General features: G+C 43.0%; 1 protein-coding gene across 1 annotated transcript in view; it reads right to left on the bottom strand.

The window, feature by feature from the left end:
* The window catches only part of ints14 (integrator complex subunit 14), a 28,382-nt gene extending 4,141 nt beyond the window's left edge, over nt 1-24,241 (bottom strand). The window contains exons 1-8 of the mRNA XM_072565399.1: nt 24,120-24,241; nt 23,049-23,308; nt 18,869-18,976; nt 17,677-17,832; nt 14,152-14,270; nt 11,608-11,750; nt 2,199-2,291; nt 100-244 (exon numbers count right to left, since the gene is read on the bottom strand). Coding sequence (XP_072421500.1) covers nt 100-244; nt 2,199-2,291; nt 11,608-11,750; nt 14,152-14,270; nt 17,677-17,832; nt 18,869-18,976; nt 23,049-23,270 — 986 coding nt within the window. The 5' untranslated portion in view covers nt 23,271-23,308; nt 24,120-24,241. The remainder of the gene's footprint in view (nt 1-99; nt 245-2,198; nt 2,292-11,607; nt 11,751-14,151; nt 14,271-17,676; nt 17,833-18,868; nt 18,977-23,048; nt 23,309-24,119) is intronic.
* Nucleotides 24,242-24,437: the final 196 nt, after the last annotated feature.

The following is a 24,437-nucleotide window of genomic DNA, read 5'->3' as shown; positions in this document are numbered from 1 at the left end:
AATTTGTCACTAACATCTTTCATGTTTTTGCCAGCATGGCCCTCTCAGAGTTAGTGTTTCTTTGCTAATTTCAGAGCATGTTAGTGTACAGCTCCTCACCCAAGTAGCACTATAGCCACCATCCCTTCGACTTTGAGGCTGCCATGCAGCAAAACACAAAACGATGGCATCTTTCCAGCTATTTGAGAAGCAGAGGTTTCATCTTCAGTTTCTTCAGGTAACCCGCTCCCCAGGTCATCACCTTCTACCAAAGCAAAGGGAAACAAACACTGAGTGATGACACATTCACCTTCTGTTCTCTGACAGCACTACAATAACACAATGTGACTGCATCACTTTTACCCTGTCATAGAGTCACCTCAATCTTGCAAGGCACCAACTTCTACACATTTGCCTGTAAAATTCCCATCTTTGCAAAACTGACAGAAGGCAAATCCTAGTTTCATATCAATGCAGTGAGATGGAGCCTGCACAAGGTAGTGTAGGCAAGCAACCCAGAACCATTCCAAAAAGAAGGAGCTGGTATAATAGGGGGACAGTAACTTCTGAATAGATAGGCCACTGGGGTCCCTCCACTCTCTGGTATGGACAAATGTTTCACCAAGCTTCCAATCAGAATATGAGCGAGCTGCAGTTTGCCCAAAGACAGAAAGAGCTGCATCTCATTCTACTTTCTAGATGTTTCTGAAAACATCTATTGATTACAGTCAGTGATAAAGAACCAAGGAAATAAACCAGCCAATCGTGCAGGCATAAACAGGATGACATTTTGGACCAGTAGCAGGAAACCCTGCTTCACACAAGTTGTGACCAACACACACAGACGAGAATGAAGGTAGATTTTGTCAAACTTTCACATCAGGCTGTGCAAAAGTGCTTTACAGTCAGTTACATTTCTTATGAAATGAAGTCACTAATGTGATGGAGGAAATGCAGCAGCCATGTTGTGCACAGCAAGATCCAAAAAAACAATAATGAGATCATGATGGGCTGAGAAGTGGCAGATGGAGTTTAATTCAGATAAATGCAAGGTGCTGCATTTTGGGAAAGCAAATCTTAGCAGGACTTATACACTTAATGGTAAAGTCCTAGGGAGTGTTGCTAAACAAAGAGACCTTGGAGTGTAGGTTCATAGCTCCTTGAAAGTGGAGTCACAGGTAGATAGGATAGTGAAGGCGACGTTTGGTATGCTTTCCTTTATTGGTCAGAGTATTGAGTACAGGAGTTGGGAGGTCATGTTGCGGCTGTACAGGACATTGGTTAGGCCACTGTTGGAATGTTGCATGCAATTCTGGTCTCCTTCCTATCGGAAAGATGTTGTGAAACTTGATAGGATTCAGAAAGATTTACAAGGATATTGCCAGGGTTGGAGGATTTGAGCTACAGGGAGAGGGTGAACAGGCTGGGGCTGTTTTCCCTGGAGCGTCGGAGGCTGAGGGCTGACCTTATAGAGGTTTACAAAATTATTAGGGGCATGGATAGGATAAATAGACAAAGTCTTTTCCCTGGGGTGGTGGAGTCCAGAACTAGAGGGCATAGGGTTAGGGTGAGAGGGGAAAGATATAAAAGAGACCTAAGGGGCAGTTTTTTCACGCAGAGAGTGGTACGTGCGTGGAATGAGCTGCCAGAGGATGTGGTGGAGGCTGGTACAATTGCAACATTTAAGAGGCATTTGGATGGGTATATGAATAGGAAGGGTTTGGAGGGATATGGGCCAGATTGGGTTGGGCTATCTAGTCGTCATGGACTGGTTGGACCGAAGGGTCTATTTCCATGCTGTAAATCTCTATGACCTCTATGATAAGCTAATCTGTTTTAGATATGCTGATTGAAGGTTAAATATTGGCCAGCACACCAGATTTTCCTGCTCTTTTCCAAAGTGCAGACCAATCTTTTATGATCACCCAAAAAGGCAAATACCTAATATCAAAAATGGCAGCATTCCTCAGTAATACTCTACAGTGTCAAACTGGACTTTGTGCTCAAGTCTTCGAAGTCAGACTTAACCCAGAACCTTCTGATTCAGTGGCGAGAGGATACCACGAAGCCTAGCTGACAATTCAAATGGATTCTGGTTGGAGTAATGGAAACCGTGCTTCACAGTGACAACTCTTCCCAAAGTTCACTGACAGGTCAGGTCTGTGTAGCTAACACTTTCAAATGCCAAGTAACAGAAGAAAAAAAGTCCAAGCACCCACCTTTATTCAGGGCTATGGGTAAAACCAAATGACGAGAAAGGACGGGTGGACTGGCAATATCAGCGATTTTTATAAATCCCACTATATCCAGCTCTGAGAATGGAAAGAAACATTCGGTGAAAAATACAAACATAATCAGCTCCCCACTTCATCCTAAACCTGGAGCTTAAAGATTGCTAACCCTGAGCTCATACACATATTGTTAATGGAAGCTATTGCTGGGTTGTTCAAAAGGTATGCAGCTCTCTGTATCCAGTGGAATGTACACAGCCCCAGCAATTTCACACCGAAGCAAGACACCCTGCTTGGAGTACAGCAACCTCTTAATTACAACAGGAAGCAGATCACAAGAATGCTCATCCACTCCGCACTTTGCTATGAGGTTCCCCAGTTTGACAACAGACATTAACATAGTGGAGACATAGTCAGCCTACCTGTTGTGAATCTGTGATTTGGAGATGCCAGTGTTGGACTGGGGTGTACAAAGTTAAAAATCTCACAACACCAGGTTATAGTCCAACAGGTTTAATTGGAAGCACACTAGCTTTTGGAGCGTCGCTCCTTCATTAGGTGATAGTGGAGGGCTCAATCCTAACACACAGAATTTATAGCAAAAATTTACAGTGTGATGTAACTGAAATTATACATTGAAAAATTGATTGTTAAGTCTTTCATCTGTTTGAATACCATATAGTTTCACTTCTTTCATGTGCAAATCACAAAACCTTTTTTTTTTAAAATGTTGCATTCTCAGGTTAGTTGTTAATAATGGGCGATGGCTAGACAATATGTTGAAGGTGTTGGCCCCCTGTGTTCTCTGTCTATATCATGATGTTTAGATTGATTCTAATCTAAAAAGTGAGATAACGGAGTTTTACATGAATGCATGCAGTTTTTGAGCAAAGTACAATGTAACCCTGCAAGTACAAATTCACCCCACAAAATATATGTGTGCATGTGGGTCTTTGTCTGTGTGTGTGTGTGTGTGTGTGTGTGTGTCTGTCTGTCTGGGTTGGGGGTTGAGAGTGTGAGAAAGTGTATGCGTGTAGTGAGTGTAGAGTGCCTTAAGTCTGCGAAGGAGTGCATGTGAGAGTGTGGGAGTGTGTGTGTCCGTAAGGGTGTGTGGGTGTGTGTGGGCATGTCTGTGTATATGTGTGTCCGTGTGTGTGTCAAAGGTGTCAACTTGGACCCCACTGGAGGGCTGCTGCTCTAGGCTTGACAGGTTTGCTCAGTCAGGAATGTTCCCGGTTCGAATGGTCCATGGGTGCTGAGTTTCTGTAAGAAATTCATAGTGTCGCGACAGAAGCTGGGGATCCCTTATACAATAGGTTTCAAGATGCCTTCAACATAGCTGGAGAGATTCTCACATAGGGTCCCATTGCCCGACATGATGGGACATCCTGGTGTGTTGGCTTTGTGTACCTTTGGAAGGCAGTAAACATCGCTACACGAGAGGCATGTGGGATGAGGGCGCGTAGGGAACTCAGAAGGATTTGATCCAAAGTTCTGATCAATGTGTTTAATTCACGGGTGTGCTCTTTGGTTGGATCAGCTGGTAGTTGCCTGTAGTGTTCTTGGTTGTTCAGTTGTCGGTACACTTCCTTGCAGTAATCTGTTCTATCCTGAATGACAATGGCTCCACCTTTATCTGCTGGTTTGATGACAATGTTGTGATTGGTTTTGGGAGAATGGATGGCATTGTGTTGTGAACGGGTGAAGTTTTGCTCTACCTTGTGGGTACGGCTGATGAATCTGGCATTTAAATATTTCCTGTTTGAGCAAACGTGTCAAGCCCAGGGCAGCGGCCCTCTGGTGGGGTCCAAGTTGACACCTTCTTTCACACACACACACACCCTTATAGACACACACACTCCCACGTGCACCCCTTCACAGACTTAAGACACTCTACACTCACTACACACATACACTTTCTCACACTCACAACCCCCAGCCCAGACAGACAAACACACACACACGCACACACACAAAGACCCACATGCACACATATTTTGTGGGGTGAATTTGTACTTGCTCAAAAACTGCATGGATTCATGTAAAACTCCGTTATCTCACTTTTTAGATTAGAATCAATCTAAACATCATGGCATAGACAGAGAACACAGGGAGCTAACACCTTCAACATATTATCTAGCTATCACCCATTGTTAACAGCTAACCTGAGAATGCAACTTTTAGAACAGACAACATAGAAAAATACAGCGCAGTACAGGCCCTTTGGTCCTCGATGTTACGCCGATCCAAGCCCACCTAACCTACACTGGCCCACTATCCTCCATATGCCTATCCAATGCCCGTTTAAATGCCCATAAAGAGGGAGAGTCCACCACTGCTACTGGCAGGGCATTCCATGAACTCACGACTCGCTGAGTAAAGAATCTACCCCTAACATCTGTCCTGTACCTACCACCCCTTAATTTAAAGCTATGCCCCCTTGTAATAGCTAACTCCATACGTGGAAAAAGGTTCTCATGGTCAACCCTATCTAAACCCCTAATCATCTTGTACACCTCTATCTAGTCACCCCTAAACCTTCTTTTCTCCAATGAAAACAGCCCCAAGTGCCTCAGCCTTTCCTCATACGATCTTCCTACCATACCAGGCAACATCCTGGTAAACCTTCTCTGCACCCGTTCCAGTGCCTCCACATCCTTCCTATAATATGGCGACCAAAACTGCATGCAATACTCCAGATGAGGCCGCACCAGAGTCTTATACAACTGCAACATGACCTCAGGACTCCGGAACTCAATTCCTTTACCAATAAAAGCCAATACGCCATATGCCTTCTTCACCGCACTATTTACCTGGGTGGCAACTTTCAGAGATCTGTGTACATGGACACCAAGATCCCTCTGCTCTTCCACACTACCAAGTATCCGACCATTAGCCCAGTACCCCATCTTTTTGTTACTCATACCAAAGTGAATCACCTCACACTTACCCACATTGAACTCCATTTGCCACCTTTCTGCCCAGCTCTGCAGCTTATCTATATCCCGCTGTAACCCGACACATCCTTCCTCACTGTCAACAACTCCACCGACTTTCGTATCATCCGCAAACTTGCTCACCCAACCTTCTAGCCCCTCCTCCAGGTCATTTATAAAAATGACAAACAGCAATGGTCCCAAAACAGATCCTTGCGGAACACCACTAGTAACTGTACTCCAAGATGAACCTTTACCATCAACTACTACCCTCTGTCTTCTTCCAGCCAGCCAATTCCTAATCCAAACCTCCAACTCACCCTCAATGCCATACCTCCGTATTTTTTGCAGTAGCCTACCATGGGGAACCTTATCAAACGCCTTACTAAAATCCATATACACCACATCTACCGCTTTACCCTCGTCCACCTCCTTAGTCACTTTCTCAAAGAATTCAATAAGGTTTGTGAGGCACGGTCTGCCCTTCACAAAACCATGCTGACTATCCTTGATCACATTATTCCTATCCAGATGTTCATAAATCCTATCCCTTACAATTCCCTCTAAGACTTTGCCCACAACAGAAGTGAGGCTCACCAGCCTATAGTTACTAGGGTTATCCCTACTCCCCTTCTTGAACAAGGGAACCACATTTGCTATCCTCCAGTCTTCTGGCACTATTCCTGTAGACAATGAGGACATAAAAACCAAGGCCAATGGCTCTGCAATCTCCTCCCTTGCTTCCCAGAGAATCCTAGGATAAATGCCATCAGGCCCAGGGGACTGATCTATTTTCACCCTTTCCAGAATTTCCAACACATCTTCCCTACATACCTCAAAGCCGTCCATTCTAATTAATTGTGACTCAGTATTCACATCGGCAACAATGTCCTGTTCCTGAGTGAATACTGACGAAAAGTATTCATTCAGTGTCTCCCCAATCTCTTCAGCCTCCACACGCAACTTCCCACTACTATCCTTGACTGGACTTATTCCTACCCTAGTCACTCTTTTATTCCTGACATACCTATAGAAAGCCTTTGGGTTTTCCCTAATCCTACCAACTAAGGACTTTTCATGTCCCCTCCTTGCTGCTCTTAGCTCTCTCTTCAGATCCTTCCTGGCTACCTTATAACTCTTAATCACCCCAATTGAACCTTCACGCCTCATCTTTACATAGGCCGCCCTCTTCCCTTTAACAAGGGATTCCAATTCCTTATTAAACCACGGCTCCCTCACATGACCCTTTCCTCCCTGCCTGACAGGTACATATTTATCAAGGACACTCAATAGTTGCTCCTTGAACAAGCTCCACATATCAATTGCGCCCTTGCCTTGGAGCCTACTTTTCCAAGCCACTCGTCCTAAGGCATGCCTCACCGCATCATAATTTCCCTGCCCCCAGCTATAACTCTTGCCCTGCAGTGCACACTTATCCCTCTCCATCACTAGAGTAAAAGTCACCGAATTGTGGTCACTGTCCCCAAAGTGCTCACCTACCTCCAATTCTAACACCTGGCCTGGTTCGTTACCCAGAACCAAATCCAGTATGGCCTCACCTCTTGTTGGCCTGTCTACGTATTGTGTCAGGAAACCCTCCTGCACACATTGGACAAACACCGACCCATCTAACAAACTCGAGCTATTGACTGGGAAAGCTTTATCAGGAAAGTTAAAGTCCCCCACAACAACCACCCTATTACTTTCACTCTTCTCCTGAATCATCCTCGCAATCCTTTCTTCCACGTCTCTCGGACTATTAGGAGGCCTGTAGAAAACTCCAAACAGGGTGACCTCACCTTTTCTATTTCTAACCTCAGCCCAAACTACCTCAGATGGCGAGTCTTCCTCCATCGTCCTTTCCACCGCTGTAATACTATCTTTGACAAGCAATGCCACACCTCCCCCTCTTTTACCCCCACCTCTGACCCTACTAAAACATTTAAACCCTGGAACCTGCAACAGCCAACCCTGTCCCTGTTCTACCCATGTCTCCATAATAGCCACAACATCGAAATCCCAGGTACCAACCCACACTGCAAGTTCACCTACCTTATTTGGTATACTTCTTGCATTGAAGTATACACACTTCAAGCCACTTTTGAGATTGATAGCATGTTCCTAACTCCCTACACTCCAGGTCCTGCACCCCTAAAGCTACAGTCTAGGTTCCCGTGCCCCTGCAGTTAGTTTAACCCCCCCCAAAGAACACTAGCAAACCTCCCCCCAAAGGATACTGGTGCCCCTCAGGTTCAGGTGTAGACCATCCTGTTTATAGAGGTCCCACCTTCCCCAGAAAGAACCCCAGTTATCCAGATACCGAAATCCCTCCCTCCTGCACCATCCCTGTAGCCACGCATTTAACTCTTCTCTCTCCCTATTCCTCGACTCTCTTAAAAAAAAGGTTTTGTGATTTACACATGAAAGAAGTGAAACTATCACAGTATACTAACAGATGAAAGATTTAATCAATTTTTCAGTGTATAATTTCAGTTACATCACAATGTAAATTTTTGCTATAAATTCTGTGTGCTACGATTGAGCTCTTCACTATCACCTGATGAAGAAGCAACGCTCCGAAAGCTAGTGTGCTTCCAATTAAACCTGTTGGACTATAATCTGGTGTTGTGTGATTTTTAACTGTTGTGAATCTGACAGTGCAGGAGAAACTACCTAGACCGTGCTGAGAATAAGGGTGATGCAGCATGAGGGAATGACACAATGAGAGTGACCTCATGCAAACCCTCTCCCACTGCTAATAAATCCATGAAGACATTCTTCTTCTCCTGGAAGAATTCTGGCAAGGTGTTCCTTAGAAAGAACACTGGAAGAATGTCTACCTAATGATGCAACACTGGGCAGAGTTAAACTGCTTCTTGGGGTTGAAGGTTCCCCACGATACAAGAGTAGGAGATCATTCAGTCCATAATGCGGCTTGGGACAGAGCTATTCAGTAAGTCACACTCCCTGCTCTTTTGTCACAGCCCAGTGAATTTCCTCTTGCCAAGTATTTACATAATAATCTTTTGAAAATTGTTGTCAAGTATACTCTGGACTAAGTGAAAACAGACTGCCTTCCCTCAAGAACATTTATTCACACTTTTCAGATTTAAAAAACAATTAAGTTCAAATTTTCATCAGCCGCAGTAGAAATTGAGTTCACATTTTCTACATCACGTGTTTAGTCACACAGCCATTCCAATGCTCTGCTGGTCGATTGAATGTGAACACATGAATGAACAGGAAGTAGATCAATTGACCCTCAAGCTGCTCAGTCATTGATGTTGGATTTGATTGTGGTACCTCTGACTCACTTGTTAGTCGAGGATCTATCTACCGTCCCTTAAAAATATTCAAAGACACCATCTTCGCCTTTCTTTGGGGAAGAGAATTTCACACACACAACATTCTAACTTTCAAATTAAATGGAAGACCCATTATTTTTAAACTGTGTTCCCCAGTTCTCAATCTTCTAAACACCAATGGATACAGTCCCACCGGGTCCAGCCTTTATCATATGATACTCTTTAATTACGAGTATGAGTGAAGAGAAACCTCTCTGAACAGCTTCCAACACTTTTCTTTCACAAATAAAGAGAGCAAAACTGTACAGAGTGTCCTTCTTAAAGCTGGGGTTGTATTCCTGAAAATTGCAACTTTAAATTAAAAGACTAAATGCAGCATTAATTCCCATAGGAAACAAGGTTTAAAAAGGAGTTGGGTTCCAAAGGACCTCTCTTATCAGAGAAGAGAAATTAAAATATTATACATGTGCTGTCTAAGTTAAAATTTAGCATCTCCTCTAAATGGTTAAACTCTTACATTGGTAAATGAAATAGCTTTTAAAATAAGTTTTAAAATTTAAAAATACAGAAGAAAAATGTAATATTGTGCAGTAGTGCTGGATTGGCAAAACTTTATTTAATGGCAGAGGCTCCTTGGTACAGCTAGATTCCTGGGGGACGAGAGACAGGGATAGCTAGCAAGGCCATGAGACAGCCATGAGCCCAGCCGGGGCAGGACAAAAGGGAACAAGGGAGTGATGGAATTCAACAACACACACAAATGACACCAAAACAAAGATGGCAATGCAAAATGAAAGCAGAAGGGACCAAAGAATAAATTCCATTCAAACAAAATAATGTTAAGCAGGGAAATGTTAGATGAGACTACTTGTACTCTGGTCTCACCAATACTCTGTATAACTGCAGCAAAAACCTCTTCACTTTTATATTCTAAACAACTTGCAATGATCAACAACTTTCCCTTTGCTTCCTAATCACTTGCTGTAGCTGCAAATTAATTCACTGTTACTCTTATACCAGGACACCCAAATCTGCAATTTCTCTCCATTTAAATAATATCCTGTTTTTCTATTCTTCCTGTCAAAGTGGACTTTCCCACACTATATTCCAGCTAACGATATCTTTTAAAGCTTCAACCAAATCACTGATACCAATTCTAAATAGCCGAGGTCCCGAAAACAAACCCTGTGATACTGCCTTCTGGAAACCAAAGGACACCACATCTGAAAATTCCCATTTATCTTTGCTTGTTACATCCTCAAAGAGCTTTAATAAATTAGTCATGATGAGCCATGTTGACTCTGCCTGATGGTACGGAGGTATTTTACCTGCTCCACCATAGCCTCCTTAATAATAGATTCCACCATTTTCCCCAATGAGAGATGTTAAGTGGATTAGTCTATATTTTCCTGCTTTCTTGACTCACTCCTTTCTTGAATACAGTCAGTTCTGATATAACTCGATAGTTCCACTATTGTGTGATCTCACGTCATAAGAAAATCACACAATGTCCGTGCCATTTAAACTAATGGGGCCCGAATCACATTATAGCTAATACAGATAAGGAAAGTCTACGTTCTACAAATGACGGTGTAAATTCTTCAATCGCATTGAAGAAACGGTGGCACAGTGGTTAGCACTGCTGCCTCACAGCGCCAGAGACCCGGGTTCAATTCCCGCCTCAGGCGACTGACTGTGTGGAGTTTGCACGTTCTCCCTGTGTCTGTGTGGGTTTCCTCCGGGTGCTCCGGTTTCCTCCCACAGTCCAAAGATGTGCAGGTCAGGTGAATTGGCCATGCTAAATTGCCCATAGTGTTAGGTAAGGGATAGATGTAGATGTAGGGGCATGGGTGGGTTGCGCTTCGGCGGGTCGGTGTGGACTTGTTGGGCCGAAGGGCCTGTTTCCACACTGTAAGTAATCTAATCTAATCTAAACATGCATTACAGCAGAACCGACTTTAGGAATCTATTTACTATGTTCCTATTCTGATAGAACATTTCCCCTGAATCCATCAAAAATTCATACCAATGTATCTCCTATCGCAGCAGCCACTTTTAAGATCCTGGAGTAAAGTCTATCAGTATCTGGGATCTCAGTTTTTAGTTTTAATAATTTTCTCAGCATCTTTTCCTGGTGATTGTAATTGTTTCTGTTTCCTCCCTCTCTTTCATCTCCCAGAATGGCAGAATTGTTACAGCCCAGAAGGTGGCCATCACCTTCATGTTGGCCTTCTAAGGAACAATTCATGTGCTGTCAGTCCCAAAGCTTCTCCCCACATCCCTGCATATTCCTCCTCTTCAGACACTTAGAATGTTTACAAATATTAGAAAGGTTTACAGTTCAGAAGAGACCACTCTGCCCATCATGCCCATGCCAGATGATAACCCAGCCTCCATACTAATCCCATTTTCCAACACTTGGTCCATATTCCTGGAGGTTAGGGGACCTCAGGGATGTATCCAGACTAGCAAGGTACATGGGAGCATAACAAAGTCACCCATTAAGCCTGATATCCCCAAAACAGCCTGAAAAATTCAATCACAGAATCAGGTGTAGGGCGCGATTAATTGGAGAAAGGGCACCCAGGAAGCAAGATACATGGAATTGATGAGGAACTTCTGATATATGGTTGTTTCTGGGACGTTATTTATAGCTTTGCCTGTGAAGATTGAGGCAAAATACCTGCTCAATACTCACCAACCAACTCTCTGCTTTCTTGTGAAATCTCACACAGATTTTTGTGGTAGCCAGGAGACACAGTTGATCCAGTATCCCACCACCATACCTTTCCATCCCTGTTCCCCAACCAAAAAACTACTGTTCCTGTCCAGCCCACTCAGCCGTGCACTCTGCTTCTCTCTGCTCTACAACCAACCCAATTCCCAGTATATATAACTGGAACAATTTATAGTAACACAATCATTGGCAGCAAGCTAACCATGTCAATCAGAATAAAAAGGAAACTGCGCTTTGCTTATTCCACGTTTGAACATCAGAATCCTAGCGTTAACATTAGTGATTTAAAAAAGCAGTCTCTGGTTCTCCCCCACCAACATTGATATTGATGAACAGGAAGATTCATATAAAAGAATAAAAAGCCAACTAAGAGGAAGAGACAGCCCATCAAACAGGTCGATCTACCTGAGCAGACTCACCTGTGTTGATAGTCTTTGGGACAGGCTCCAGTTCTTCATCAATGATGACAGGTTCTGGCCTCGGAAACATTTGCATGTCAGATACCAGGTGACCACATTTCAGCACAGCATGGAAAGGAGAGTAGGCCTGGTCAATCAGTTTGCTATAATACGGAAAAAAGTCACAACATTGTGATCCAAGACGAACACTGATGACATTCTGCTCCCCAACCTCTGTCTGGATATTTAATACTCTTTGATACCTCCATCTGGATATTTAACATTTCTCCTACTTCCACCTTTATAATTAAAATGTTGTTCCTTACAGTTGGGCTCCAAGGTTGTGTAGTAGGGCTTAGAAAACCCCAATCTGTAGCTAGTAAACACTGGAGGTGAAGCAGCTATTGGACTGGTTCCCTCTCTGATTTGACCTCTCTTGCTCTGTCTGGAGTGTGAATGTCTAGATTAATTTCCCTGTCTGCTAAGCAGCAGGAACTCCTTCTGTAAAGAATCAGACAAATTTGTGTGGCTAGGCTTCTGTGCACAAAATCTATAGATTATTGGTCATGGTGAACTTTATCAGAAATGTTTCAATAATTTTTTTTGGAACCAAAGTTTGATGTGCACAATGTAACTGTATAATAATTGTGCTGACTTGTTTGTAGGCAGTAAGCCTTCAGCAGAAATTCACTTGAGCTCCTTTAAATAGACACAGACTAAACGTTGCAAGTAAACTAATGAAACATACATTTGTAATGTGTAATTCTACCAATAAATATACAAGTACGTAAACACCAGTTCCAGTTAATCCTTCGCCACGTGGTTTTCTGGGAATGAAAATAGCGATTCTGAAAAAAAAAACTATTTTTATCATTTGTTTCTTGTAACAGTCCAGTCCTGAATATTTTTAATCGAATAAATATACAGAATAAGTCTAAGCCTTCAGAATGTGAACTGTCAGATTAGAGAAAGAGTAGTTTCCTGCTGGAGTACAACGGACAGGAGGATCAGAATCAATGGACAGGGAGAATGCCAACCTCTATCACACTGCAGTCTATTTTAAACATGATACTTGAAAGGTCTCGAGTCTATTATCAAGGAAGGAATAGCAAGGTATCAAGATAGAAATTGGTTGGACAGATGCAGCATGGGTTCATGAAGGGCAGATCATGCTTAATTATTTTTAGGAATTCTATGAAGACATTATGAGCATGGTGGACAACAGGACCCAGTAGATGTAGTTCACCTACATTTCCAAAAGGCCTTCGACAAGGTGTCGCAAAAGAGGCTGCTGCATAAGATAAAGATGCATGGCGTTACAGGTAAAATATTAGCATGGATAGGGGATTGGTTAACTAACAGGAAGCAAAGAGTGGGGATAAATGAGTGCTACTCTGGTTGGTGATCAGTAACAAGTGGTGTACCTCAGGGATCAGTGTTGGGACCACAATTTTTCACAATTTACATAGATGATTTGGAGTTGGGGACCACGTGTAGTGTGTCAAAGTTTGCAGATGACACTAAGATGAGTGGCAGAGCGAAGTGTGCAGAGGACTGTGCAACTTTGCAGAGGAACATAGATACTTTAAGTGAATGGGCAAAGATCTGGCAGATGGAATACAATGTTAATAAATGTGAAGTCATCAATTTTGGTAGCATAAACAGTAAAAAGGATTATTACTTGAATGGAAAAAGTTACAGCATGCTGCTATGCAGAGGGACCTGGGTGTCATTGTGCATGAATCACAGAGGGTTAGCCTGCACGTACAATGAGTAATTAGGAAGGCCAATGGAATTTTAGCTTTCATTATTAGAGGGATTCAGTTTAAAAGCAGGGAAGCTATATTGCAACTGTACAGGGTGCAGGTGAGGCCATTCCTGGAGTACTGCATGCAGTTTTGGTCTCCTTACTTGAGAAAGGATGCACCGGCACTAGAAGGGATACAGAGGAGGTTCACTAGGTTTATTCCGGAGTTGAGGGGATTGGCTTTTAAGAAGAGACTGAGTAGACTGGGATTATATTCATTGGAATTTAGAAGAATGAGGGGAGGATCTTATAGAAACATATAAAATTATGAAGGGAATAGATAAGATAGACGTAGAGAAGTTGTTTCCACTGGCAGGTTAAACTAGGACAAGAAGGTAGAGTCTCTAAATTAGGAGAGCAGATTTAAGACAGAATTGAGAAGTTACTTCTTCACTCAGAGGGTTGTAAATCTGTGGAATTCCCTGCCCAGTGAAGGAGTTGATGCTAATTCAGTAAATGTTTTTAAAGTGAAGATCATTTTTTTTTAAACAATAAAGGAAATAAGGGATACAGTGAGAGGATGGGTAAGTGAAGCTGAATCCACAAAAAGATCAGCCATGAGCTTATTGAGTGGCGGAGTGGGCTCAAGGGGCCAGATGGCCTACTCCTGCTCCTAGGTCTTATGTTCTTGATTTAAATCAGCTTGTATTCTGGAGCTGGAGCATGCAAGTTGCCACCAGATCACGATTAAAATGATGATTCTGTACACACGTCACCACAAACAACCAATCTCTGTCCCACTCACAGAAATCACATACCCAAACATGGATTGCACATTTTTCAAGCAGAGAGGACCGTCAATGGTGAAGATCTGCCCCTCGCCATTATTTAAATCTATAAGACGTTCCAGAATATCCAATGTATCTGTGGTCTGCAGCTAAAAGAGACGAATTAACATTGGTTTAGAAAACAGTGGACTCCTACTGGTTCACATACACATTCTCTTGTTACAGTCACACAGACTCGTCATTTCTCACACTTTCCAACTCTCTCACTACAGCCACACTGTTGTTGTGCAAGGTATATAGGTACACGCTTTCATCCACCTCATGCTGCTGGAGAATAATTTTCTCCCTCTGGTAGCAGTTGCAATTATAATTGGACAGCATCAAGCTACATAGAGACAAACAAAAATAAACTCAGGAGTAGGTCATTCAGCCCCTTGAGTCCACACAGCCTTCAATCAGAACAGAAGACTGGCCTGACTGTAACCTCCAAGCCCACTTGCCTGTCCAGCCCTAATAACTTTCACCACCTCTTCCTTAAAAATATTTAGGCACTCTACTTCCAGCAGAATTCCACAGACACTGAGGAAAACACTCACCTCATCTTTTTGAAATGGGTGCCACCTCATTTTTAAACAGTGACCCTGAGTTATAGATTCTTTCAGAAGAGGAAGCATCCTCTTTGCATCCACTGTCAAGACCCCTCACAATTTTGCATCTTTTAATCAAATCGCCTCAAGTAAAATTCTATTCTATTTCCTAATCACTTGCTTTATCTGCACACTAACCTTTTGCAATTCATGCACGAGGACACTCCGATCCCTCTGCACCGGAGGTCTGAAAACTCTCACCATTTCGAGAATATGCTTCTTTTCTAATCTTGCTGCCAAAATGGACAATTTCACATTTTCCCACTTCATACTCCATTTTCCAAATCTTTGCCTTTTCACAAATTCCTGTGAGAAATGTTTAGCCAATTGGTCTTTAATTTCCTGCTTACCTGTTTCCTTCCCTTTTTGAATAAAGGCATTAGATTCACTGTCTCCCAATATAATCAAACCATTACTGAATCAAGGGAGGTTTGAAAAATTAAAACTGATACACCAACTATCTCACTACATTTTTAAAGACTCTAGGATGAAGACCATCAGAATCTGGCATTTATCAGCCCACAGTTCAAACAATTTACTATCACTTCTCTGGTGCATGTGACGCCAGAGACATAGCAAAGTAGTTGACTCCTGACTGCCTCCTGAAATGGCCTATAGCCAGTCAGTTCAAGCGGGCAATTCGGGATGGGCAACAAACACTGAGTGCAGGAGCAGGGACGTCTTGCTGCAATTATACAGGGCCCTAATGGAATATTGTGTTTTAGACTCCATATCTGAGGAAGGATATTCTGGCTTTTGAGGGAGTACAGCAAAGATTTACCAGGCAGGACTGATGCACGAGGAGAAGTTGAATCGATTGGGCATACATTCACTGGAGTTCAGAAATTGGAGGCTATTGCATAGAAACAATAAAGTTATAACAGGGCTGGACAGTATAGTTGCAGGAAGGATATTGACAATACAGCAGAGTCCGTCACAACGGGTCACAGTCCAAAGGTATCAGCTAACTCATCTAGGACAGAGACGGGGATAAATTTCTTCACCCAGAGAATAGTGTGCCTGTGGAATTTTCAAAAATTTGAGGCCAAAGCACTGTATGATTTCAAGGTGTTTGATATAGCACTTGGAGCTAAAGGAATCAAAGGATATGGGGAGAAAGCAGGAACAAGATGCTGAGTTTGTTAATCAGCCATGATCATGAAGAAAGCAGGCTCAATGGTCTACTCCTGCTCCAAGTTTCCATATTCAATGTGATTTGCATTTCATATTGATTCAGGTCTATCGGCACTCTCAGTTCAGCTGCTGTATTTTGAATGCAACGTGCATTCTGATTCTGAGCATTCAGTTTTAGCCTTTTATTCTCTTTACAAATTCTAGTCTCATTCGTCGATTTAATCTTAGATTTGTACTTCCGGTCTTGGTCTGTTTATGACCTCCCATGTTAATAACTTTCTCACTGGCCTAGATGCTGCTCTTTGATTAATCACATCTTCCCAAATCTGATTCCTTTCTCCCAACATTCAGCTTAATATACTCCCTTCTGCTGTTGTAAAAGAACACTGGCCTTAGCATGGTTCAGGTGGAGACCCTCCCATCAGGAGAGATCCCACTTTAACCAGTAAAGGTGCAGGAGAACCCACTGCTCCCACACTGACCTTGAATCACACATTGATCTCTCGAATCTGATTTGCCATATGTCAATTTGCATGTGCATCCGGTAACAAGGCAGGACCTTTGAGGTCTACTTTTGAATTTGTTCCTCATACCAACAATGCAGAACCTCTGTCTTTATCCCACCAACGGTACCTACATGGATCAGAATGGCTGGATCCACCCCCCACCCAGCCCTTACCACAGAAAACAATAGCAATGCTCCTCACTACAGTTTCCTACTACCACTACATTCCCCCTACTGTTTCCTCCTCTTGAATGGCTCCCTATCCCATGGAGTCAGGGTCAGTTTGCTCACTTCACTGAAGCCCTCACTCTCATTCAGACAAAGTAAAAGAACCTCAACCCTGACGGACATTGAAAAGGCCTGCCCTCCAGGTCGCCTCACCCTGTCTCACTCAGTCAAATCATCCTATCCCTGGACCTATCAGACGTCCCAACCAGAAGAGGTGGGACTGCTTCCTGGTACAAAAACTCTGGGTAACTTGCTCCCCTCGCTGACACATCACTGTATCTGCAGTTCAGGCATGTTTGCTCTGGACCAAAACTGGCATCCAGGAGCCCCCTCTCTGCTGCAACTGAAACATCACCTGTCCCACCATCCTTAACGTGTTTTCAGGAACTATTTAACTACTGTATGTAACTTTACATTTAGTTACGTTTTTATATATTTTATTGATCTTACGCCCAATCTGCAATATAATTTTGAACTTTAGGAACAGAATACATCTTAATCACTTCCAAGCATTCACCAATTAACCAGCTTCTATTCCTGCAGAATAAGAAGCAATTCCTGGAGGCTGTAAATGTTAAGGCAAAAGTAACATACAGACCCACTTCTTTCCCATCCTGTTCTTATCTACCTGTCACTTAAATCCAACAGTCTACTATAAATCCACTCTTCTCTATATCACACTAAGTTGGCTAGTTTTATATGTTCTGAAGACAAAAGGCCTGACTGTTTGACTAAATGAGGATCCCGTTTCAGCTGGCTCTTCATTAACTGCTTTTACACTGGAGCCTTTGGAAAAAAAACTTTTTTTAAAGGTCAGTAACCAAAGTGTTTAATGCCATCTACAAATTAAATCAGATATGTATGGAGTTAGAATTCCTTACCCAACAACTACATCCACTCAGTCCTAGCTAATATTATGATAAGTATTGATACAAATACACACACACACAAACGAACAACACCAGAATGATGGAGGCAGCCTGTAGCCGGGGGCTGTGTTACTGAACATAAAGGTCTAATTTCCTCAGAGACATCAGGTACCTCTTCCAAGTTAGCGATGCACATAATGTACAACTTTGAAGGAAAAGGGAAAGGTAGTGGGAATTTGCTGTCCTCGGAGCGCTGACTGAGGAGAGAGAGGGAATGGCGAAGAGATCCTCGGCCTATTCCCAGACTCCCATCCGTTACAAGGATCACCTAAAAAAAAAAGAAATACTTCCAATCAAAATAAATGTCAGTGTGTTCAAGGTGCTGCTGTCAGCAATTCCAAACAAGTTCGCGTTTATTTATTTACAAAGAAAATAATTTAATACTACATTCATTAATTTCATTATTCCATATTTTTACACCAGGGACTGAAACCTATTTCAGGCACACAAGTTTAAAGCGCAAGAAACCAGAGACCAAAAAATCCCTGATTTCTGCTGCGCACAGAGCTGAGACCTATGGAATTTACGCTGCATTTCTGTGCCAGCATGAAAGGAAGGGATTTGCGTTTCTATAGCACAACCTGAAATTTTCTAAAGCACTTTCCAGACAATAGAATATTTTTAAAGTATAGCTGCTATTGTAATGTAGGAATCCAGCTGCCAATCTGCACACAACCAGCTCGCAACCAGCTTTGTGATATTGACTAGATTGTGTCTCTCGGTGATGTGGGGAGGTAAGCATTGGCCTGGAAATAGAAGTGATTCCCACTTCTTTCAAATTGTGCCCTGGGAACTTTAACATCTCCATGAGCACGTGGCTCATTTTAACATCTCATCCGAAGGACTGCCAACCAAATCTACACCGAATGTGTCATCTTAGGTCTTGTCCTGAAGTCTGCAGACAGAGGTTTAAACTCACAATGTCTGGCTCAAAGTGAAAATAATAGCAATTGAAGCACAGCTTAAAGAGAGAGCCAGTCAGTCACAGAAAGATCACAGTTTGCATGGAAAGACTAACACCACAATCAGTGCAGTTTTTCTAAATAAATGATAGTCATACTGTACAGAAGCAGATTACAGTCAATTGCAGATTAAAATCTGATGAACAAATGTAAGTGTTCCAGGTAGAGACTTTCCTAACAGCCACTAACACCCCTCACCCTTCCAGACCCCTCACCCTTCAAGAATTGCTCCCAAACTGAACAGCAAAAGACAAATAAACACTCCAGAGATACAGAGCAAAGATATAGCTAGTCACATGTTAATCGGAGTCAGCAGATAAATGTCTACTTAAGTCCAGTTACCTGACAGGGGATGCAGACACCCCACTCATCCTGCACAATGTTACTAATGCCATTGAGTGCAGACTCCAGGCAAGTCTTGTCATAGTCATCTGCAGAACTCAGTGCCTCCTGTAAAAGATTAGACATGATCAGGGAAGCAAGCTGCCAGCAACGCCTAAGTTTTTAAACCTCAAATAACAGCAAACACTTATATTGATATAGTGCCTTTGACACTGTGTTTCAAGGTATTTCATAGGAACATTATAAAGGTTTGACATGAAGCACATGAGTAAATATTTGTGTAGATAAGAAAGGGCTTGGTCAAAGATGAAGGTTTTACAAAGTATTTCAAGGAAGAATGATAGATTGGTTAACACAGAAAGATGCCATTCAGCTTGAAAGTCGATCAGAATCTGCAACAGCAGCTCAGAGTTCAATTCTCCCAGTTACTCTGTAAATTTTCTCTTCAGCTGTTTCCCAATTCTGTTTGAAAAGGCTTGATTAACCTTCCCTTCACCACACTTCCCAGCACTGCATTCCAGATTCTAAACTCTTCTTGCTGGAATGTCTTCTTTTTTGCGTTGATCTTTAGTTCTTTGCCCTAAATTGGTGCCCTCTGGTTCTTGAACCTTCGCCAAATGAAAGGGGTTCCTGGAACTGACAACCGGAAGCGACAGGTACAAACCACAATAAATGTCAGAGGAAACACCACAGAAGCGCTTCACAGGAGGCTCCCAAGCACTCAGGAGGTCACTTAGACAGGGGACGAAATGTCTGCAACACAAATTCCCAGCTCGGCGAACACAACCACAACAATGAGCACCTGAGCTACAAATCTTCCCACAAACTTTGAATCCCTTTTTCTTTTGTTTGTTCCTTCACCAGATGTGGCCATCGCTGGATAGACTGGACATTTATCGATCTCTTCCTTTCATCGAGGTAGTGGTGGAACCTGCCTTCCCGAACTGCTGCAGTCTTTGGACTGTAGGTATAACCAGTGCTGATAGGGACAGTGTTCTAAGATTTTGACCCAGTGACACTGAAAGAATGGTGATATATTTCCATGTCAGGATGGTGAGTGATTTGGAGAGGAATTCATAGTGTTCACATGCTCCTGCTTCCCTAATCCTGTATAGACTCTCAATTTTGAACATCTTTATTAAATGTGGTCTCTCCACGCAGTTCTCCAAGTTACTGAAGTTTCATCATTCCTGGAACCCCCTCCTCTCTGAACCTCACTAAACACTTCACATCCTTCCTAAAATTGAGACAAAGAGATGGAGATGTTTAAGGATGTACTTCCAGTGTTTAATCCCTCAGTATCTAAAGAACAATAACCAATAGTGGAGTCATTAAAACCAGGAATACGCAAGAGGCCACATTTGGAGAACTGCAGAAATGCCAGAGGGATGTATGTTGGCAAAAATCAGAGGGGCAAGGAGGCACGAGGTCACAGGGGATCTGAAAAGATCAGAAACCGGCTGGTAAAGTGGACGGTTGTTTTTGTGATTGGAAGCCTGTGGCCAACTGCATCCTGAAGGGATTGGTGTTGGGACCCTTGCAGTTTCTGATATACATTGTGACTGGGATTGAATGTAGAAGGTACATTACTAAATTTGCAGAGAGATGAAAATTGTGGGATTATTCAAATGAAGCGTCAGGCTGAAATTGATCAACTGGTAAATTGGGCAGAGCAATAGCAGATGGAATTTAATCCTAATCAGTTTGGGGTGATGTATTTTGGAAGGTCTAATATGGGAAGGATATACACAATAAAAGGCAGGTCCCTAGGGAGTTTAGAGGAACAAAGAAATGGTGAATATGTCCATAAATCCCTTAAAATGTCAGCACAGATAGATAGGGAAGTAAAGAAGGCATACGTAATGCTTGCCTTCATTAGCCAGAGCACAGAATATAGGAGTAAGGAAGTCTTGTTACACCTTTACGATGTGGAGTAGATGCCAGTGTTGGACTGGGGTGGACAAAGTTAAAAATCACACAACACCAGGTTTCATCCAACAGGTTTATTTGGAAGCACTAGCTTTTGGAGCACTGCTCCTTCATCGGGTGGTTGTGCAGCAGTGTGTCCTGCTCCACAGCTACCTGAAGGAGTGGGGGGTGGTGTTTCGTGGGAGGTCTCATTGAGGTGTACAAGATTATGTGAGGCATAGAAGGATAGACTAGGAGAATACTTTTTCTATGGCAGACGTGCCTAAGATCAGAAGGCCCGAGTTAAGGTGAGAAGTAAATGGTTTAGAAGAGGTCTGAGGAATTCTTTCTCACCCAGAAGGTGCTAGAAATATGACTGTGCTGCCTGAGAGGGTGGTGGAGGCAGGTACTCTCACAACCATCAAGCAGCAGCTGGATGAGCAATTAAAATGCAAGGGCATAGTAGGCTATGGACCAAGTGCAGGTAAGTGGGATTATTGCAGTTTAGTTTTTGTTGGTCAGCAGAGACAAAGTGGGCTGAAGGACCTGTTTCTATGCTGTTTGACTATGTCTCTATAAGGGCAAGATATTACTATAAATACACTGTCAACTTCCAGTTTCCTCTCCGGAAAGCACCAATTATTGTAATTCCTGCTAGTGCCTCAGACAACTGACAATTCCCCATGTAACCATCAGTAAGTTATTCCATCGTGGGGACTGGTTACAATCTTGTCTACATGAATGTTATCACATCTGCTTTAGCCACTGGAATCCACTGGAAGCAGGAATCACCCAGACTTCTCCTGAGATACCTAACCTGCTCCATGAACAGTGTGGTCTGGACACTTTACCTTTACTCACTGTGATTCCTCAAACCACTTGCTGGATCCTCCATTTCCTGATATTACAAATTATTCATCCAGTCATGTGGCAATTCTCCCATTAACTAATTGTATTTTAATTAAATACATTTATTATGGCTGCATTTTCTGATCTTTTTCAAACTCTATAAAAATGCTTCAAGAGGGCCAACGTCATCCCTGTGTCTAAGAAGGCTCATGCAGCATGTCTCAATGACTACCACCCAGTGGCCCTAACTTCAGAGGTCATGAAGTGCTTTGAAAGGCTGATCATGGCATTAGTCAACTCCTCTTCACAATCTTGACCCACTCCAATATGCCTATCGGACCAACCAATCCACGTCAGATGCCATATCACTTACCTTACAATCCTCCCAACAACATCTTGACACCAAGAACAGCTACGTAAGAATCCTACTCATTGACTACAGTTCAGCCTTCAACACTATTATCCCCTTGAGACTGATTACTAAACTTAGTGATCTCAGACTAAGGCCCACTCTCTGCAACTGGATCCTCTGTGGCCTGTGGGTCAAGAAACTCAGTGAAGATTGGGGACAATATTTCATTCTCACTAACACTCGACGCTAGAGCCCCCAGGGGTGCGTACTCAGCCCCCTACTGTACACCGATGACTGCATCTCCAAATAGCAGACTAATGCTATTACAAGTTCGCTGATAACACCACCATAGTTGGTCGAATCTTATATGGCGACAAAACAGACTACAGACGGGAGGTGGAAGACCTGGAAAAATGGTGCACTAGCTCTCAATGCCGGCAAAACCCATGGAACTCATTATTGACTTTTGGCGGAATGTTACTCATGCCCCCCCTATACATTAACAGCACAGAGGTGGAATGAGTGAAGTGTGTCAAGCTCCTGGGAGTGGTCATCCACAACAAGCTTTCTTGGACCCTTCACATGGATGCACTGGTTACAAAGGCCCAACAACATCCCTTCTTGTTCCTGAGGAAATTTGGCATGATGGCAAATACCCTTGCCAACTTTTATAGGTGCGCCATGAAGAGGATTCTGTCTGGATGTATCACTACTTGGTATGGCAACTGTACCATTCAAGATTGGAGATAGGTACAGAGAGTGGTGAACTCAGCTCAGACAATCACAAAGGTCAACCTCCCATCTCTAGAATCCATCTACCTGGCCCACTGGTAAGGAAAGGCCACCAGCATTCTCAAAGATCCATCCCACCCTGGCAATGTTTTTCTACAACCTCTACCATCAGGGAGAAGGTACAGAAGCCTGAACACATGCACCAGCTAGTTTTGTAACAGTTTCTATCCTACTGTTGTTTGAATACTGACAAGACAAAGCTTTTCATTGTGCCTCAGTACACGTGACAATAAATTCAATTCAATTCAAATAGGTTCAATGAGAATGAGGAGCCCCTACCTGTAGAGTATTGTAGTCTCTGGTGAAAGGAACCATGAGCTCCCAGAGTGAAGAGAAAGCTACAAGACAGGTGAACTCCAGTTTGTAATTGGTTGCCATGTGTTCAAATAGCATGCTTAGCCCATGAGCTGCCAAGTGCTTACGCTGGTATTCCTCTGTGCCCTCCAGAGAGACAGGCCTTGTCATGGAGAGAGAAACATCCAGTAACACCACAGTCGGCATGGCTGGTGACACAATCACTCAAAGAATGAGCAGATATGCTGTAATCAAATTTTAAAAATGTTCTTGTAAAATTCTTTGTCATTCATTTGCACCAAATCTCAAAATAATCTAATCCGGCAATTGACCAGAGCAGCTGAGACACACTAACTGGGTAACTTGCCACAGCCAAGGCACAAATAAATTGTGCTCATAGATTTACACAAATACAAACATTTAGGAAGGAGGCATACAGTTCATCCAACTTGCTCCTTTATCCAAGTCATTTAATAAAATGCCCTTATGAATCTTTCTCCACTTCAAGCCAACATTCCCAAATTCTTACATTAAAAACCACCGTCCAACAAGTCTACGTTTAACTATTTACTAGCTGCAACAATAGAGTTGCTGATCGAAGACAGTAATCTACTAAATGTGGAATGTTACAGAGAGAGGCTTTTCAGCCCATAGCGCTTGTGCTAGTTGTAAATTCAGTTTCAACCCCCATCTCCTTCTCTTTCCCCTTGGCCCTGTAATTTGTTTTCTTAACTGATTAGTTTGGATTAAAGCCAAACGAGGTGAAAATTAAAACCGCGAGTGTTGGTCAGTTTTGGGGAGGCTCTTCATTCTGAGGATGCTCAACAATGGGAGAAGCTCCTGGTCGAATCTCAGTGATAAATGTTGGACATTGTCCAGAATGTGGAGGCATCCCCTCCCTCCTGGGACTCTCTACACCAGAGTCTCTGACGAAATACAGAGCGAAGATTAACAGACAGGTTCATTATTTATTGTATTAAAATATCGTCCATTCTCCATTACTGGAAGGAAGCTGCAAATGGAAAACAAACTCCCTTGTCCCGCTGCAGCACATACCCAAGCCCGAGGCTTTGCGGCCTAGAGCCCAAAGAGCCGCCGGTTTCAGAGTCCTCCGAGTCCGCCACCTCCTGCTCCGCCCTGCGTCCCTACACTCCGAGTCCGCCACTTCCCACTCCGATCCGCCCACATTCCCCTCGATATTCGTTCCGCAGACATTCCCCAACCCACAACAGCATGCACCCACCTGAAGTTAAGCCAACCTCAGAGTGCTGGGAGGAGCACATCCATCTATGTCTAATACACCTGACCGAGTATCACACAAATCTGTCTAATTCAAAATATATAACTTATCCATGAAAGTACATTGTGCATAAG

Source organism: Chiloscyllium punctatum, chromosome 48 (genome assembly GCF_047496795.1).
Source record: "Chiloscyllium punctatum isolate Juve2018m chromosome 48, sChiPun1.3, whole genome shotgun sequence".
NCBI classification, from domain to species: domain Eukaryota; kingdom Metazoa; phylum Chordata; class Chondrichthyes; order Orectolobiformes; family Hemiscylliidae; genus Chiloscyllium; species Chiloscyllium punctatum.
Note: the sequence above shows the minus strand (reverse complement) of the source record. Positions and strands in the feature narration are given on the sequence as shown.